The 18,954-nt window shown below is 36.5% G+C and overlaps 2 protein-coding genes across 3 annotated transcripts in view; one reads left to right on the top strand and one right to left on the bottom strand.

Annotated features, from left to right (window-relative positions):
* Window positions 1-2,155, bottom strand: part of waplb (WAPL cohesin release factor b) — a 75,784-nt gene extending 73,629 nt beyond the window's left edge. The window contains exon 1 of one of the 2 annotated variants that reach the window (XM_084135168.1): window positions 1,876-2,155. The gene's annotated coding sequence lies outside the window, so the exon portion shown is untranslated. Of the gene's footprint in view, window positions 1-1,871 lie in introns of both variants that reach the window. The other variant, XM_084135169.1, reaches the window with a different exon arrangement.
* Window positions 562-18,687, top strand: btbd16 (BTB (POZ) domain containing 16; the record flags this gene model as incomplete). Its single annotated transcript, XM_084135739.1, has 16 exons — window positions 562-567; window positions 4,237-4,390; window positions 8,688-8,793; window positions 9,219-9,307; window positions 11,517-11,645; window positions 12,298-12,423; window positions 12,617-12,728; window positions 13,222-13,291; window positions 13,468-13,598; window positions 14,131-14,250; window positions 14,488-14,573; window positions 16,111-16,193; window positions 16,384-16,458; window positions 16,656-16,757; window positions 17,687-17,875; window positions 18,459-18,687. The coding sequence occupies 16 exons, from the start codon at window positions 562-564 to the stop codon at window positions 18,522-18,524; spliced, it is 1,644 nt and encodes a 547-aa protein (XP_083991865.1). The 3' UTR covers window positions 18,525-18,687.
* Between the last annotated feature and the right edge of the window lie 267 nt (window positions 18,688-18,954).

Raw genomic sequence — 18,954 nt, forward strand, 5'->3', positions numbered from 1 at the left:
ATAACTCACTGGCTGTTTTGCAATCAAATGCTGACTATTAACAATTTGCATCAAGATTAATCTGTTCATAATTAATAAAATCAACATTATTCTGCATTTTTCATGTCTGAACCTAAAAGATATTAGGGCTACTTATTATAAAATAGATGCACTCGTAAATGCACTCGCTTCTGTGCTGATAAAACATAGGAATCAGAATAATTTTATAATATGCGTTTGATTTCTATACACGTCTCACAAATAACAAAGTAAAAAGGGTTAAAAAGTAACTGCGTCCAACATAAGAAAAAACATCTGATGCAATAGGCCTAAAAACTGAGAAGTGTAAGCTTTGATAAACACAATAGCTAATAAAAAGCAGTGCAAGTTCCAAGATCCTAACTTCTATAACAGCTAGGCCTGACGCAACTATTGAATTAGTGTCTAATCGTGGATATTTGATCAAATCATAATTATTTGAGATAATCGCAATAATTGTATCAGATTTAAATCAGATTTTGCCAAAAAAAAAAAAAAAAAAAACTGTTCTCAAGTACAAAAACAGTCAGGTCTTTATACGAAATGAAGGTTTGTGGGTTTAATCAATTACATTAGCCTATATTATTATAATTAATTATACAAATTTTCACAGCATTAAGGTTAATACTATGGGCCTATCATTATAATTGTTTATTATAATATATTATTTACTACTGTTCTCCAAGTAAAAATATAACATTACACTAACATAAAACAGAATTAAATTATTAATCGCAATATTTGTATGACAATTAATCATCAGCAGAAAAATTCATGATTGTGTCAGGGTTACTAACAGCACTAAAAAGAACCAAAACTATCGATTTTAGACAAGCCAAGGCTGTAAAACTGTAGGCCTATTCCTTGAACTAAATGCCATGGGCACATTAATATGGCAATCATAAAGTACCATGGTATTACGATCTTAATAATTTGCCATTGGCTTTCAATCTAGCTAGTGCCAACTAAGCAACCCCAACAATATTAAACAACATTTATTATATAATACCTTTCGATATTTTTGCAAAGTTTGTGATTTTACATACACAAAGGCATCACAAATAACTAAATAAATAGGTTTAAAAAGTCACTTTGTGCTCTACATAAGAAAAACTAATCTGGTGCAATGTGCTCAAAAAGTGAGAAGTGTAATCTTAAAATGTCCTAACAACTAATAAAAGGCAGTGCAATATTGTGGCTATAATAGCACTAAAAAGAACCAAACACTATCATGAATATTAAAGTTCAATTCCATGAAGTAGCCTACTAAGTAAATGGCATGGCATGGCATATCAATATGGCAATCATTCAGTACCATGATATTACCATCATAATAACTTATAGCCCGCCATTGGCTTGCAACCTAGCTATTGCCAGAACTGGACAACCACAAAAATATTAAACATAATTTATGCTAGAAATCCATTCCACATTATTGCAAGCGCAGCGAATTTCCCTCAATAATCAGTAATAAACTAAGAAAGCTAAAAGCTAGTGTTATCCACACGCTAATTCTATTTATTTTACCTGCTGTCTTCTGTTTATCTGTCATTTTAGCAACTTTCTTTTCTTTCGCTAAGCAAATAATACATTAACGCAACGTTTTCCCTCGGATTAAAACGAAAGAGGGTCTAAAAACTAGCACAGTTGATAAAAACAACATATCCATGCTAACGGCTAATTGGCTAGCAAGAGGATTAGCATGAAGAAGCTAGCAGGCTAATAAGGCAATGCTATGAAATGCACTTCTTTTCCAGCATTAAAACTCATTTAATACTAGGTTACAGTGCATATTTAGAATGTACAGAAGAAGTGAGCCCACAGCAGGACCAAATGAGGTTAAATAACGTTACTCGCCAGGCTGGTGAAGAGAGTGAATCCGGGCCTTTGAGTTCCACTAATACTATAAACAAACACTAAATACTGACACGCACTGCCTCACGACCTCCACCAACACAGTTATACGTGTATATGAGATATGAGTTTCGATATAACTAAATATAAAAATTCACAGGCTTTCTATTTGAGTTTTCCTCATGTATTTCTCCCTCAATTGTTTCGGCTCTGAAACACCAACGGCCTCCATTCGCATTCCCCCTCCTTCACGTTTTCGCGTCACGACAATCGCGTCGCGGAAGAGGCGTATCAATCTTGACCAATCACAGGCCGCACTATGCATCCGGCGGAGGATTTTCGAGGCGTGTGATTGGCTAGTTTTATAAAGAGTCTTGAACTTGAACGCGATGGGCGTCACGTACTGCTTCTCATTGAATTATGGGGATTGTAGGCACTTGTCGGGTTTATGTTAAGGAATTTAATAAAATAATATTCGCATAAAATATATACACACCCAAGTAGGTTATATTCAACTATAGAATCTTTGGTTAGTACAAAAAAACAGTTATTAAACTGAATGGAAGAATAAGTCGGTTTAGGATTGTCAACATTTTGAGGCAAAAGTGAATGCAGCAAGCATGTTTTAATTTGTCTATGTAGCATTTTGTTTCATTTGTTTGTTTTGGTAAGGAATATGTTAATTTGTGTCATCTGACACTAACAGGTCAAGTGACCCACATGTATCCTAGCAACAAAACATGTAAACAAGAAGTATAAATTATAGACCACAAACTACGGCTAAGTCTCGATCACCCTCACTCTTCATCCATCTGTAAAGTAACTTAGAGCCTGGGGTTTTTTTAGCGGCATTTAGTGTTTAACCATAGTGAGAAACAAACACCTCTTTAGTCTTAAATGTTTGGGAACGTGATGTGGACACCAGTCAGTCAGGACAAGTGAAAGCATTTTGGGTTTTTTAGGATTTAAACAAAATGCACATCCAGTGGAGTCCTTTATCATCCAGGAATATGCCGCCCAGACCTCACACAAGGTGGGTTAATGCACAAGAAGTGTCATGAAGTATCACTAGAATCACTAGAATATAGGGTCCTAACTTTTTAAAACCTTTTTTCAATCTATAACGTTAGGGGTTTTACATTTTTAGATGCTACAAACCCCAAATATGATAATTCCTGTGCAAGGGACCCCCATCCTAAAATTTAAAAGGCAGCTATAGTTTCATATAGTTATAGCCTATTAGGCAGCTAAGACTCAATTTGAAGACTGTGTAAAAAATATATTATTAATATGCATAATATGTAATTTGGAAAATATTTAGTTTGTATTACATTACATTATACTCACTATGGTATGGCATTAAATAAATCTATGTTGTTAGTTTTATTTATTTTAATTTTTTTTACACTGTCTGAATTGTTCCCTATCCCCTATAGGTGGGAATGATCCTATATAGTGCACTATGTGCCATTCACCATGTAGAAAATAGTAAATGTGTGAACAAGTGACCGATTTTGGCTGCAGCTTCAGCGTGTAATTATAATGTAGGGGGCGGGATGCTTCAGATTCTAGAGAGCATTATTGGACAGAAAATCTGATGACAAGCTGAAGTGAGAGACTGTCTTGAATGTCTTGAATTAAATTCGAATTGTGTCATTGTTTTAAAGCACACTAGCTTATAACATTCAGGCTAAAATATTCATACTAAAAGCCAAAAAACTTTCATTTTGATTTCATGAGGAGTTCAAAGATAAAATAAACATAAACAACAAAACAAAAGTAAAGCGGCAGCCCATCATGGACGACTGCCGCAGATAAAGATAAAGTCCAGGCCTGGTCCCGTCTCGACTTCCACTGTCGTCACTCCTCTTTTTTTCATTCCGGAGCTCCTCTGTGGGACTCGGCTCTCGGCCCCACCCTGCTTGCCACAATCTTATTTATTTATTAATTTTCACATTTGTTTTTCTGTAAACTTTTCCATAGACCCCCTAGCAGTCCCTTGTGGCCCCCAGGCCTCAGTTTGAAAACCCCTGCTCAACTGTATGCTATATTAGACACCAGCATACTGTCCATAATTGATTTCTCAAATCAATGTTTCTGTGTTTTTTGCACTTCACAGATATAAAGCTAGTTCATTTCAAATGGCTACCCATTCAGTACTTTTGTCTTTCAGGTCGGCGCTTATAACCTCCCACATTTCACAACAAAACTCTACAAGAAGTGTAAGTTTGAATCTTCTTCATGACTCTGGACCACTGATCTATATAATGACATTCTATATAGATCAGTGCTCTGGACCAAATATATTTATTTGTCTTTGAAACTTTTAGCACATCACGTACTGTTATTCTATGATTCTAACAGGTGTCAGCTCGCTCACTAGGTCAGCGCACACAAGCTGGCCACACTAACCGCTGGCAGCTGCCTGGTGCTTTAGGCAGTGACCTGTTGGGACAGGCGCAGGTTCAGAGGGCAGAGGAGTTCGGCAATAAATCATTAGACAGAAAAAATTATTCAGGTGAGATGTGCAATTAGCCTAAAAATGCAAACGAATTACATGTTTTGGATCAGGAATATTAAAACTCAGATATAAGTATTAAGGAAAAATTGTCTTGAACAATACATTATTCCATATAAATACATTTAATACCATATGAAACCTTTTATCACAATAAAATAATAAATATAATGTAAAAAAAAAAAAAGAGACCATAACCCAGTCCATGTCAAAACATCATAACAATAAAAAAAAACATACACAATACAAAATATCTTCTAAAATATTTATTAGACCCATCAAATACCTAAATACAAAACATTCAGCCCTTTTGCTCTTTTTTCACTTTCACTCATTTCAATTTGCAATGACTTTTAGTCACCAGATGTGACAGCTCTTAAAGGGGTGGTTGATTATGATTTCACTTTTCTAACTTTAGTTAGTGTGTAATGTTGCTGTTTGAGCATAAACAACATCTGCAAAGTTAAAGTGCACAAAGTTCAAAGCAAACGGAGACATTTGCTTTTAAAGAATTCAATTTTTAAGGACTACAACTGTCAGGGTTGTAACAGGCAGGATGCTGAGACGAGGTTTAAGTAATTCAAAAACAAAGTATTTATTTATGAGAACTGAAATGGTTTCAGATTACAAAATCAAAAGACAAAACTCCAGGAATCAAACATTAACCATACAAAGACAACCATAATCTGACGACGACAGACCAAGACTGAGTAAAACACTGGGGTATATATACACAGGCAAACAGGATGATTAACAAGACACAGCTGACACAAATTAACTAATAAAACAGACCGGGGAAAACAGGACTAAACCAAAATCACAAAAGACAGGGGAAAACGGATCACAGAAACTGAAAACATAGAAACAGATTCATAAAACAGAACTCAAAAACCTCAAAACGTCACAACAACAGGACTACACGACATTCCTCCCGGGTTAGTGACATCACTAACCCTAAAATTTACATAAACCCCGCCCCTGGAACACGATTTATAGATTATCAAGACAGAATATGCTAATCAATGACTAGAAGATAACTACACATCAGCTACATAAATTCATCAACTAACCATTCAGAAACGTCCTGTTGCTTCTACATGTCGTCACTACTTCTTGAATCTCTCCATCATTGACTCCATTGACATCATCTGAATCCGGTTTGAACATAAAAGGCTAAAAGTTTTTGAAATTTTCAGTGCATGTCTGTGTGAGGTAAAAGGACAAGAGCTGTTGAAGCTCTGCCCTCTGTGCTGGGAGCAGCAGCTCATTTGCATTTAAAGGAACAGACACAAAACAGTGCGTTTTTGCTCACCCTCAAAAAGTGACAATTTTAACATGCTATATACAAATATCTGTGGGGTATTTTGAGCTAAAACTTCACATACACACTCTGGGGACATCAGAGACATATTTTACATCTTGTGAAAAGGGCATTATACCACCCCTTTAATAAATGTATGAAGAGACATGTTTCACTAACATTTCACAACCACAATGCGTCACAGTATTGTCTTCATTTCAACACTATATCCGATTTATCATATTAATCTTAATAAATCTCTTCAGTCAGTCTGTCAGAGGTCTGGTATTTCTACTTTATTTATAAAAAATAAAATAAAAACACTTAGTAAGATAGATCAAATGTATCTATTATTCATGATGAAACATTTATTCTTCTGTAAGAGTGTTCGGATTTGGAAAAAGCTCTTTTATATCAAGGAGTAACCACTCGCATTAATGCGATGGGTTTTACCCATAATGCCACAGCGCGCCTTCAGCACTGACTTTTGCCAGAATCCTGGGTTTACCAGGGGGATACGAGTGCCACTCTATGCCAACCCGCCGACCTGGTGTCACAAACCTGGCATCATTTTAGAGATAGGCACCTGTAGGGTTTTGGCATAAGAGTTGTATAAGAGGAATTGGCAGTTACGCACATGAACGACCTTTACAAAACCCCCCTTTTTATTTAAAAGACAGTATGGCTTTTGATTCCTGTGCCAGGCTTCTGTGAGTCTGTTTGATTCAAAATAATCAGAATATTGCGGTGAAATAGAGGTGGACATGCTGAGAGGCGTCTGCTTGAATTGAATGAGTTTTCACATCCAAGACACTGAATATGCAGATGTTAAAAGACACTCTCCACAAATAACAAACTGGTGTCCTATTATTTGTTAAAGCCGTGAAGGCAAAAAACCCTTTTATTTTTTTTATTTTTGTGTGTGTGTGTGTGTGTGTGTGTGTTATTTTTTATTAAAGGCTTAGTGCACCCAAAAATGAAAATCCTGTCATAATTTACTCACCCTCATGTCGTTCCAAACCCGTAGGACTTTCGTTTATCTTCGGAACACAAATGAAGATCTTTTTGATGAAATCTTAGAGCTTTCTGTCCTTCCACTGACTACACAACTACCACTTTGACATTTCAAAAAGTTAATAAAGAGATCGTAAAACTAATCCATTTGAATTGAGCTGTTTAGTCCACATTTTCTGAAGAGACTCGATCGCTTTATGAACAGATTTGATTTAGGCTTTTATTCACATTTAAACATTGATCAGCGAACAACCTGCTTGACGTGCGAGAACAAACCTCATTGGTTCTTGCGGAAGCTCAAACGTGCTGCGTAACACAAGAATGAACCTCATTGGTTCTCGCACGTCAAGTGAACATTTCCGTTTACCACAACTGATGTGTGAATTGATGAATGTTTATATGTGAATAAAAGCCTAAATTCAGTCAAGTGTTAATTATATAAAGCGATCTTTCTTTGTCTCTTCAGAAAATTTGGACTAAACCACTCAATTCATTGGAACGACATGAGGGTGAAACGCCTAATTAATGACAGAATTTTCATTTTTGGGTGAACTATTCTTTTAAATATGTTAATTAAATATGTTATTAAAAAAATTATATTTTGTTATTTGAAAGTGCTCTAAGCGATGTTGGGTGACCTCACTTCTTGTTGACGTTCGAAGTATTGTCAAATTCGTGACTTTGCGCGTTCCTTCTCCTTTTCCCTCTTCTTTGCTATCTGTTCATCGGAACGTCGTCTCTTTGGTCGTGTGTCGGCCATATAAAATTCAAGAGAATATAATTCTAACGTTAGTCGTTGTCGTTGTCTAGGACATCTCTCCTCTAGCTAACTTCATCTTCATGCTTCTCTCTCCTCCACTCCCCACACCCCCCTTCATGTGCACGAGCACTAACCCCCCAACCCCCACCCCCAAATCATTCTTGTCAGTTATTGGCTGGAACACTGTTTGTTATGTTTCGTGGGCCAGGTTGGGCCAGTTTGTTTTTGTTGCCGTTTGTGGAGCCTGGGCTGTCTTCAGAGACCGCGTTTTTTTACAGTGTGTTCAAGGGACAGGCAGCTAGCGGATAGTGAGGAGATGTTTGCTGTATGTGACAAAAAATGTTTTGGCCTAAAAAACGCGTGACATCGCTTAGAGCACCTTTGAACACTGTCTTGTTCCAAACCTGTATGACTTTCTTTCTTCTGTGGGACACAAAAGAAGATATTTGGAATAATGTTGGTAATCAAACATTTTTGATGACCATCGACTTCACAAAATTACTTCTCAAAATATCTTCCTTTATATTCCACAAAAGAAAGAAAGTCATACAGGTTTGAAACAAAATTAGGGTGATTAAATGCTGATTTTAACTTTTGGATGAACTATTCCTTTTAGCTATTATCTTGTTACACCATCCCAGCAGGCCGTTGATAGTGGATTTTTTCTTTTTCTTTTTTTTTCTTTTTTTTTCTTTTTTTTTTGTCCAATACTTTGTCCTTTCTCTATTTAAAAATGTCCAACACATAGTTACAGATATACAAAACTGTATAACTGAAACTAACAAGATCTATTGTTTAGAAAAACAAACAATTACTAACTATTCACTGTCTATTATTATAACAGGGTTGCAAAGATGGCATGCAAAATTATTTATAAAAAAAAACAATCATAATATATAGAGGTTAATTAGTATTAATGAGAAGTGCAAAAGTATGCATAACATTATTGAAAAATATATAGTAAATTTATGATTTAAAAAAATAAGAACTGCCCAAACAAACAGTGATTGCTGGAGTTATGAAACAAAGCATAATTAAAAGGGTTATTCTTATATTCGTAATTTGCATAAATTTTTCATTATTTTCTCTCATTTTCATTAATGCACACAGCCATCTGTCACAGACATATGTTTGCTCAAAGCTCAAATATCTGGATCACTTCATCCTATTCTTAAACACGCACACACACTCAGATTTTCTCTCACTGTGTGTTTATGTTGCAGCTGACCCCATGGCACTCCACTGGCACGAGACTGCCACTAGCTGCCCACATTCCCCTTTGCCACGTCTCGTTCACCCGCTCTCGGCCAGCCGACGTGCCCGACTCTGGTATGTTGCCAGGGACAAGTGGACTTCCATGACAACTGTTTAGCGGGAGAGAGAGACGGGCAGGCGAGGGGAGAGGGGGACAGTTTATCTCACTCCAGGATAGATCTGTGGGAAATCTGCCAAGCCACATGCTATCATTATGGAGCAGGTTGGATAGCACATTAGAAAATGACAACTTTCAATTTGGTGGGCTTTTGAACACAAAGACTATCAGGAGGGGCCGCAGAACACTTGGCACTGAAGCACTGTGGGATGAGAGGGGATTAAAGTGACAAAGTGTGTGTGTGTGTGTGTGTGTGTGTGTGTGTGTGTGTGTGTGTGTGTGTGTGTGTGTGTGTGTGTGTGTGTGTGTGTGTGTGTGTGTGTGCGTGCGTGCGTGCGTGTGCGTGTGCACATATAATGTCTCTCTTTACCTTTATATACAGCAAAGATGTCACATGGTCCTCAAAGCTTGACACTCCAGAGGAACGATTTGATGTTTTGTCTCGCAGAGTGGCCCATAACGCTAAACCAGGTATGACGTACTGGAAATCGAATTGGCGGTGTTTGCTACGTCAGAAATCATTATTGCTATTACTCAAATTAAAGGTTTAAGGGACAGTTTAACCAAAAATGAAATTCTCTCATCATTTACTCACCCTCATGCCACCCCAATGTATATGAGTCCCTATAATGCCTTTGATTGGCTGACACTTGTTTGACACTTGAAAAACCACACACAGCCATTATAATGGTAAAAAGCATTGATGTATAGTTAAAAATATTAGTTTTTTTTTAATATATATACCCCTATCATTTTGCTTCAGAAGTCTAATGGATTACTGTCACGATCACTGTGTGATCACTTTATCTGCAGAAAGAAAGTCATATATTTCGGGGATGGCATGAGGGTGAGTAAATGAGAGAATTTTGAAACTATACCTTTAAGGATTTGAACAACCATGTTATACAAGAAAAAATGATGCCTCAAATTATGTGATTTGTGAATAAAAGGTGAGCTGTTGTATTTCTAAGTCATTTTCACCTGGATGATGATTAAAATGACTGAATAAATCCCATAGATTTACATTGAAGAATGGACCAGAGTAATATCTAGAGACCAGAATATCATACAGGGTGGATGGGTGGTCTCCTATGATTTAGGATAGTAAGCCAATACTCAGAACACCAAGAAAGCAACACCCTAGCAACCACCTAGAACACATAGGTAAACCACATACAGTACACTGCGTCCGAAAGCTTAGGCTGCTGGCTTGTTGCCTTACTGCCCTATCTGGCAATAGCAGCATTTGTGCAAGAAGGGGTGAATGTGATTTCACCAAGTACAACATGTTCCTGGATCAACATCATAGTTGATCCTGGAACAACATTCGATCAACCAATCAGATTTGAGGGACACGTTTACAGTTTATGTCAAGTTTATGCTTTCAACCAGGGTGAGGTGCTTCTACATCAGTGTTATTCACCTATACCCTCTGATTTTTGGGATAAGTTGTTGTTATGGTTAGGGTTGGGGATAGGGTTAGGACTATGTTTTCTGACAGGAATGTTGTTCCAGAATCCAGGATCAACAAAATATGTTGATACAGGAACATGCTTTACTCTGCAAAATCGTGGCGACCTGCACAAAGGTGCAGAATCTGATTTTGCCAAGTACAACATGTTCCTGGATCAACATCTATGTTGATCTTTCATGGAGCAACATTACATTCAACCAATCAGATTTGAGGGACAAGTTTACTGTTTATGTCAAGTTTAGGCTTACAAACAAGCAAGAAAATGGCTAACCACACACTGAATTCAATCCAGACTAATGCATGGTGCAAAATGTGCAAAGTGCATGTGAATTAAAAGCTAGACAAGCAGACGTTTCAGCACATTCAGCACTTTTGGTTCTACACACCAGAAGCAATAGGATTTTTTTACCTATTTGGAGCACAACATTTTTTTCATGTCTGTTTAGACTTACAATCAGGGTTTGGTGCTTCTAAATCAGAGTTATTCACCGTTAGTCACAGTATCATTTTCCTCATAATTTATCGATAAGATATGGTTTTGGTTTAGGTTTAGGTTTAGGTTTAGGTTTAGGGGTAGGGATATGGTTATGGTTAGGATCAAATTTTTGGACATCAACATGTTGATCCAGGAACTTGGCAAAATCAGGATGATTTCGGACAGAATTCTGAATTCTGAGGCAGCATAACAGTTTAATGATCTACAACAAAACAGAGAGAGCTTTGTTGCTATGCAAATATTTACTACAATACTAATTTCTCACTAGAAATGACATCAAAAGTCAAGGAAAAAAGTCAAGGAATCAAATGCAATCTATGCTGCCTTCAAAAATCAATCAGATGAAGGTATCTCATTCTCAGTAGACAGGATGTGACATGATCATCGAATTCTGACATACCTTATTGCCTTTCTACCTCCACATTTTTTAGCTTTCAGATGCAACCATAGTGACTCCCTGGCAATGACCAACCCTAGGGGCCATAGAGACTTAGGGATGGGCTGTTTTGATTTATAGCAATGCCATAGCAACCACCTACAATTCCCTAGCACAGTTACAGGGGACAAAATGCACTCACATTTCGTTCAGAAAATGTTCAAATCTAGTTTCTTCTGTTTATTCCCACTGCCGTTATTCTATTCATATTTCTGCATGAATGATATATAATGATGATATTCTAAATGTCTGTCCTTTTTGTGCATGTTCATAGATGCAGTACTGGAATGTCTTGGAGTCAAATGGAAGTTGCATTGCTCCGTCCTGAGTAGTTCAGACACGTTATCTGAGTTGTATACCAACAGCAAGAGACAGCAGGATGTTGAGCTACAGGAGAGAGCAGGTATGGTGCTGTATAGATCAATGGATTTAAAAATGCATTTAAAAAAAATGTTTTGGGTTTGTTTGTTTTGGGGTTGTTTTGGTTTTGTTTTGTTTTGTTTTGTTTTGTTTTGTTTTGTTTTGTTTTGTTTTGTTTTGTTTTGTTTTGTTTTGTTTGTTTTGTTTTGTTTTGTTTTTCGTTTTGTTTCGTTTCGTTTCGTTTCGTTGCCTCCCATAATGTGCATTTTCAGAAATCACATTTGCCTGAAGACGTAACCAATAGCATCAGTGTGCAACCTGAACACTCTCAGTTAGGGGTACAGATATCACACACTTTACCTATAAAATTACCTTAAAAGATTCCTTTGAAATAGTTGACACCACCCAAAATGCATTATATAATGAGCACATGCTTGGGAGAGAGCTGTTTATTTACAAAATAGTTCATTAAAATCGTCATAAAATATGCAGGACAATAACTGAGAACGATTATGGTGTAATAAATAATGCAAAAGAGAAGATCATGTTATAGTGACCAGTGTTATCCTTGTGATCATAATAAATAGACCACAATATAACTTATAAATATTCAACATATTTATCATAGAGCTTGTGAAATAGACATACTGAAAAACAGAAATTCAGTCCGTCCATTTTGTGTTGTGATATTGCAGTCATTGGGAAAGACAGCAGAGTTAGTAGTTCTGCATGTGAGAGAGGACTTGTCTACAGGAAGTGGCTTCTCAGAGGTCCTTTGACTCTCCAACTGCCTGTCAAAGATGACTCCATCAATAAAGAGGGTAAGCGCTAAAAGGGCATCATTTTTTATTATATTAGAGCGGTAAATGACAAGCTGTGTCATCATCTCTTGTTGACTTGCTGTCACATGAGTTTCTGATCTAAGTGTACTCTCAGAGATGTTGACTGATGAGGGGGCACACAGTGACAGTTATGGAGTAATACAGTTATGTAAGAATCTCTCTTGTGTTCCAGCGTTGTCTTTTGCCCTGCGTACACTGTATGACCCTGAGGAACGCCCTGATGAGTGGGGAGATGCCATACTCTCCACTGCTGCATTACTGGGAATGTCAAACCTCTTCCGGAAGTGAGTATTAACCTCTTCCTCTTCAAATCTGTTCTTGAACTGGCAGATTCATTCGGGCTGGTACATGATGTCCAATACACAAGCTACTGCAGTCACTGCCACTGGCGTGCGTGCGTGCGTGTGTGTGTGTGTTATTAAGTAATAAACGCTAATCCAGAAGTCCATAATTCCACACCCTGGTCTCTAGAGAAGTTTGTTTTGTCCAGTTTTAGATTAATTCATATCCAGGATGTTGGGTGGAACTGGATGTGAATTGTGGCAGTCACTGAAGATATTTTTCATATAAGATCAGCTATGTTCCACCCAGCCTAGTTTAACTCAACATGCATTGCATCACAGTCCGTGTCTCCCATGTGTGCGTCAATTTGTAATTATCCAAATCAAATTTTATACAGTCACGAATACTTACATGTTTAGTTTTGGAATGAATACACAGTGTTGTATGATATATCAAATATTATATAATTTTGAGACTGATGCATATGATAAACAGGTGTCTTACAGAGATGTTGGCACATATCTCGTCTTCGACTGTGTGCAGCTTTCATCAAGTGTCCTGCAAGGTAACTATTATTATTATTATTATTATTTTTGTTGTTGTTATAAAACTATAATGAAATGGATCCTATTCCTATTCAATCCTTTTCTATTGTTCTTTAAATGACCAATAGGGGGAGCTCTGTATTCAGCTCTGTATTTAGTGTATAAAAGTCTATTAACCTCTTTTTGTGTTTTTCAGTTTAAAGAGACTTTTCTCCAGAGAGCATGTGAGCGCTGGTTGGAGCTGTTCCTAGTGACCGAACTCTCTTTCCACATAAAACTCAAAGATTTGCCTTTTGACCTCATGCTGAAGACCCTGCGTTCTCCAAGGTCTCATACTTTTTCTCAACTTTTTTAAGAGTATCACTGACAATTCGCATCGGGAAACACTTGCATCATGATCTTGCTTGATTGCATTACTTTTGCATAAAGAATATGAAGCGTATTTTTATAGGACCGTTAGGATTGTTCAGTAGTTTACATTAGTTAACTATTTTGCATTGTGACTTTCATCCCAAGCCTTAGTTTGTTTATAATCCTTTTTTTTAATCTCAGGAATAATTAGATTCTCAGTCATGAAAAGTCATACATTTATCGTGAAAATAGTCCTGATTTTTGTAATGTCACTCTGCAAAACATGAAGGTCGTAAAATAGACTTTTTTTTCCTTGATGTAAAATATATATATTTATTTTTTCTGTTGATTTTTTGGGTGACGTATATCCTGGCCATTCCTTGCAAGTTTTTAAAGCACTTTTCTGAGCTTGAAATAACCTTCTGCATAGATAATGACTATTTAAAACGCATCAAAAATGAGCAGATGGAGTAAATCAGCAGGAAACTAATAAGGTCTCTGTGTCTAGACTGTTTGCATCTAATGAATATGAGGTCTTGAGAGCAGTGCTGTACTGGCTCTACCTGAAGTTAAACCCCCTCCGAGAGACCCTACCTGCCCATAGCATCATCATCCACTTCTTCTCCAGGTACATAACCTCCATCAAACCATTTACAGCTATCAGCAACAACACAATGCACGTGGTCCATTAGTATAATTCCAGTCGGTAAAAACCCCATTTACAGAAGACATTACAATAATTCAATGACTTCAATTGTGCAGCAAACTACATTCTTTTTTAAATGACCTTGATACTGCTTAGCTACTTTCATGCACATATGCTGTTTTTAATGACATCCCTCCATCATGTATCTGTCTGTTTCAGGGAAACGGCTGTTTTCTTGGAACAGCCTCAGGGTCAAAAATACATCACTATCTTTCAAGCTCTTCATATGCATGGCATTACTGAATGTAAGTTTTGGATGCTTCATGAATACCAATTTTTCACAAGCTCACAAACTAACACCATCTACAACATTAAAATGAGCCTCAAAACCAAGCAGACATCTTTGATTTTTCACCAGATCTCCTAATACTGTTGCGCCCCATCGTTAGCTTAAATGAAAACAGACAGTTTGGCAGAATAATGAGTATATCTGACAAACAGTGTGTCCCAGCTACAGGCTCACGTCATGGACACAATCAGAACTATCCACTGGACATCCAACACACACCCAGCATGTGATATAACCCACCCCTACCCAACAGACATGACAACACTATCAGCTATTCAGAAAACGCCTCACAAACACAGTCATGTTATGTGTGCCATTTTGTTGATCTTAAGGGATAAGTTTATCCAAAAAGGAACATTTTGACATCATGTGCTCACCATCACGTCTTACCAAACTTGACTTACTTTCTTCAGTGGAACACAAAAGAAGATCCTTTGAGATATATTTTTTTGGGCCATAAATTCCAATCAGATGGGTTCTACAGTAGCTGCATTTACATGCAACCAAATAATCTGTTAGCAATCATACGGACTGAAAAGACTGAAAGCCATCTGAACTCGATTTAAATGGAATTTCATTCGGATTGGAAGGGGTAGACCTGAAATAAGAATCATTCAGATCAATAAGAAAGAATTAAGCATAAACGCTTGACTGTTTTCTCAATCGGATCCCAAAAGTGTGGGTTCATATAAACAAAACTTTCAGAATTTAAAACTGGATTGGATTCATTCCGACCGACTGATGAAAATTAGTTACGGTAATGTAAACATAGCTAATGTTGTTTTGGACCCCCATTGATTTTCATTGTATGGATGAAAAAATTAAAAGAAATTAAGAACACTGTAAAAACTTCTTCAAAATATATTATTTGTGTTGCATAGAGAGAAAGTCAGAATAAACTTTTTGGGGGGTGAACTATCCCTTTAATATAAAATGCTCTGTGTCACTTTCATAACATTGTTGAGTGCCAAGACATGTCAAATTGACATTCAGAATACCTATTAGCGGTGTTTGCTCATACGCCGGATTATGGATCTGAAGAAATTCTTAAAGTTGGCATGAAATGGAAGTTGCAATTGTATTTTCTATTATTACATATATCTGAGTGAAATGCTTCTCGAATAAATAAAAAAATGTTGGATGGGACTTGATTATGTCCACCAGGAATTGATTGGATCATTGAAATACACTGTTTGATATTAGTATAGATCTCATGTGATTGGCAGGTTGTCCCGCTCTCACACAGTAAACACGAAGAGAAGAGATGTCGCATTTGAGGAATAAGTGTGTAATTTGTGTGGTAGAATTAAAAACAAAAAGGTCTTGTCAATTAATCACACACAATACTTGTTAGGAAAAGTAGCTTGTTACTGGAAAAGCTGTGCTGTTTGCACACAACTGCAAAGTATGCTTAAGTTAGTAGCGCTGCTACTTTTAGTCTACTACCGAAAACTATATTTGAGTTGTGATGTTTATGTGTGTTGATGTCTCAGGGCAGCATCTGCAGGAGCTGCAGAACATCAGAGTGCTTCCTGAATCCTGGCTGCTGAGCATCCTGTCAAACCATTATCAAACCGTGAGCATGTGTAGAGACCTCAAAACACAACACCATATTCAACCCACCCATCACTCCAGTTGTAGTGCCATACTTAATTCATGACCTGCTTGTTTCAAAGCAGCTTTATATAAGTTGTATTTGACTTAAGTACGCAAGTGAAAACTAATTCATTAGCTTCATGGTTAATCTGTATGGTTTTTTTCCATAGCTTCACAGCGGGGGCAACATGGTCGTGACTGACTTCTCCAAACAAGCCATCCGGTTTGGAATGATGTTTGATAGGGTGCGGTACACTTTCTGATACTTTAACACAGATGTGTTATTTCTAGAGCTCCATGTTTTTCTGTCCTTCAGTCACTCGTTATTTCTGTTGTTGCAATATGACGAAAGTCAATCCATTTTTAACCTATTATGTGTTTGTGCTCTTTTACTTGCTTGTAAGCCTGTATTTTGTGTGTTATGTGTTCTGTCGGCGTACAGGAACAAGAGTGCTGCACTCAAACCATCAGCCTCTGTGGTTTTTACTTTCTTCTCCAAACTGCTAAATTGGGTGAATCAGATACGTACAACTTCTCCATTGAGGTTAGAGCACTCACAGGTTCATACCCTTGTGAAAAAGGGCACGTGATTGTATTTAATGTGCACTTGTAGTGTACTTCAAGTCTTAAAAGTATATATATAAAAAAACTGTATTTGCAGATAATATAATATTAAATAAATAAAAGCTCACTTAAGTACAGTACACATTTCTATGGAAGCTTATTTCCGCCAGAATAAACATTTTTAAAGGATAATTTTGACTTTTTATCTCACAATTGCGAGGCATATAAATTGCGAGTTTATATCTTGCAATTCTGACATCTTTTCTCAGAATTGTGAGATATGAACTCGCAATTGCGAGTTATAAAGTCCAATTCTAAGGAAAAAAGACTGACTTTTTCACAAAAGTCACACAATTCTGACTTTATATCAAGCAATTCTGAGATAAAAAAAATCTATTGCGAAATGTAAACACAATTGTGAGAAAAAAAGTCAGAATTGTGAGATAAAAAGTCGCAATTACCTTTTTATTTTTTTATTCTGTGGTGGAAACAAGGTTCCATAATATTCAGTTAGTATATTATTTTTAAAGTATATTATTTCAGCAATAAATACTCTTTTTAAAAGTATTCTAAAGTGTAATTATTTTTAATTGGGGGACTTTATACCTTATAATGTCTTAAGTATCCACCAGATGGCACTTTCAGATGGAGCTATCAATGTATTTAATTGGTGGTGTTCATTTTAATTTGTAAATATAAAGATACAGTTTACCCAGAATAATGCCATGATTCATGCACCTTTATGTCATTTCAAAGCTGAATTACTCACAACAGAGGAAATTTAGAATGGCCTAGCTGTTCTATAGGATAAAAAACTAAAACAATGAGGTCTGGGGCTGTCAAGCAAAAAAAAAAAAGGCCCAAAAGAAGCCCCTACAATACCAAATCACTATCTCTCTCTCTGTGTAGAGGTTAAGACACTGGGATCCTGCTGTATCACAGTCTTCCATAGTGAGCCGTCCATACTGTATGAGGCCAGATCGATCGGTGTGCTATCACATCACAGTGCAAAGCTTCGCCAACGGCAAGTGGCAAGAGCACAGCAGTGGCCCTGTCAATCAAGAGTTTGGCTTATGTAAACGCCGCAGTAGAAGCAAGGTACCAACACACAAACACACTGAAACAAAACTAGAGACACTGCAATGATTGGTTTGACAGAATAACCTGAGGCCTGTTGCATGAAGCCAGTTTCAGTTAGTTTGAGCAAACTCTGTTTTTTCGGGCTCAAAAAAATGTGTATGGATTTGTATGTTTTTGTCAACTCTAAACCTACTCTGAAACTCAGAGTTTGTTCAACTAGCTTTATGCAACAGGCCTCTGAACACTACCAGTTTAACAGTTATTGCTAAATAACGGTTTAAATATACATATATATATATATATACACTAAATGAAAATGAGAAAAAGCTTAAATAAAATGAATAATGTTTATTTTATTTCAAGTAGTTATTTTTATTTTAAAATAGTTTTAAATGGTATTAGTTTTAGTTAACTATAATTGTCCTGATAGTGATATAAATAATAATTATTATTTTTGTAGTCTAAACATTATTTAATCATCATTACTGAATTATTATCTTTTCAAAAAGCGGATCTGTATTCTGTACAGAAAACAATAAACTTAATGACAGATGCTTCATTATAACAAAGTTACAATTTTCTAATTTGTCTTTTTCAACAGCCGTTTCAGATTGAAGGACTTTTTCCACCCATCCTGGTCACCTTTGCTCTGGCATTCCCATTTTGATGCTGCCTCTGCCTGGGATTTTTGCTGTTAAATAAAACAAACAGTCCATTTCATAGTAAATATATTAATGGATTATATCTAATGTCAAAATGCTTTTGTATTTTTCATGTTCATGCATGGTGAATGGCTATGTCTATTAACAGCTATACTACTTATGCTCTAAGAGCCACTGGATTATATGTGAGTAATGCACATGCTTGATATGCTTGCTTAATTATTGATGCTTTATTTAAACAACATTACTAAAAATAGCATAGAAATGCTTAGGTTTATATAACTTAAAGTTCTTGCGAAGATACCCAGCATATTTTAATGTACAATCCATCATAGGATATGTAACATACGTCCACTTGACATGACCATAACTTGACTAAAACCATGAACTAAACTTGAACATGAACAAGACTCACCAATAGCAGAATACAGGCAG

This window comes from Abramis brama (assembly GCF_963993115.1).
Source record: "Abramis brama genome assembly, chromosome: 14".
Taxonomy (NCBI): domain Eukaryota; kingdom Metazoa; phylum Chordata; class Actinopteri; order Cypriniformes; family Leuciscidae; genus Abramis; species Abramis brama.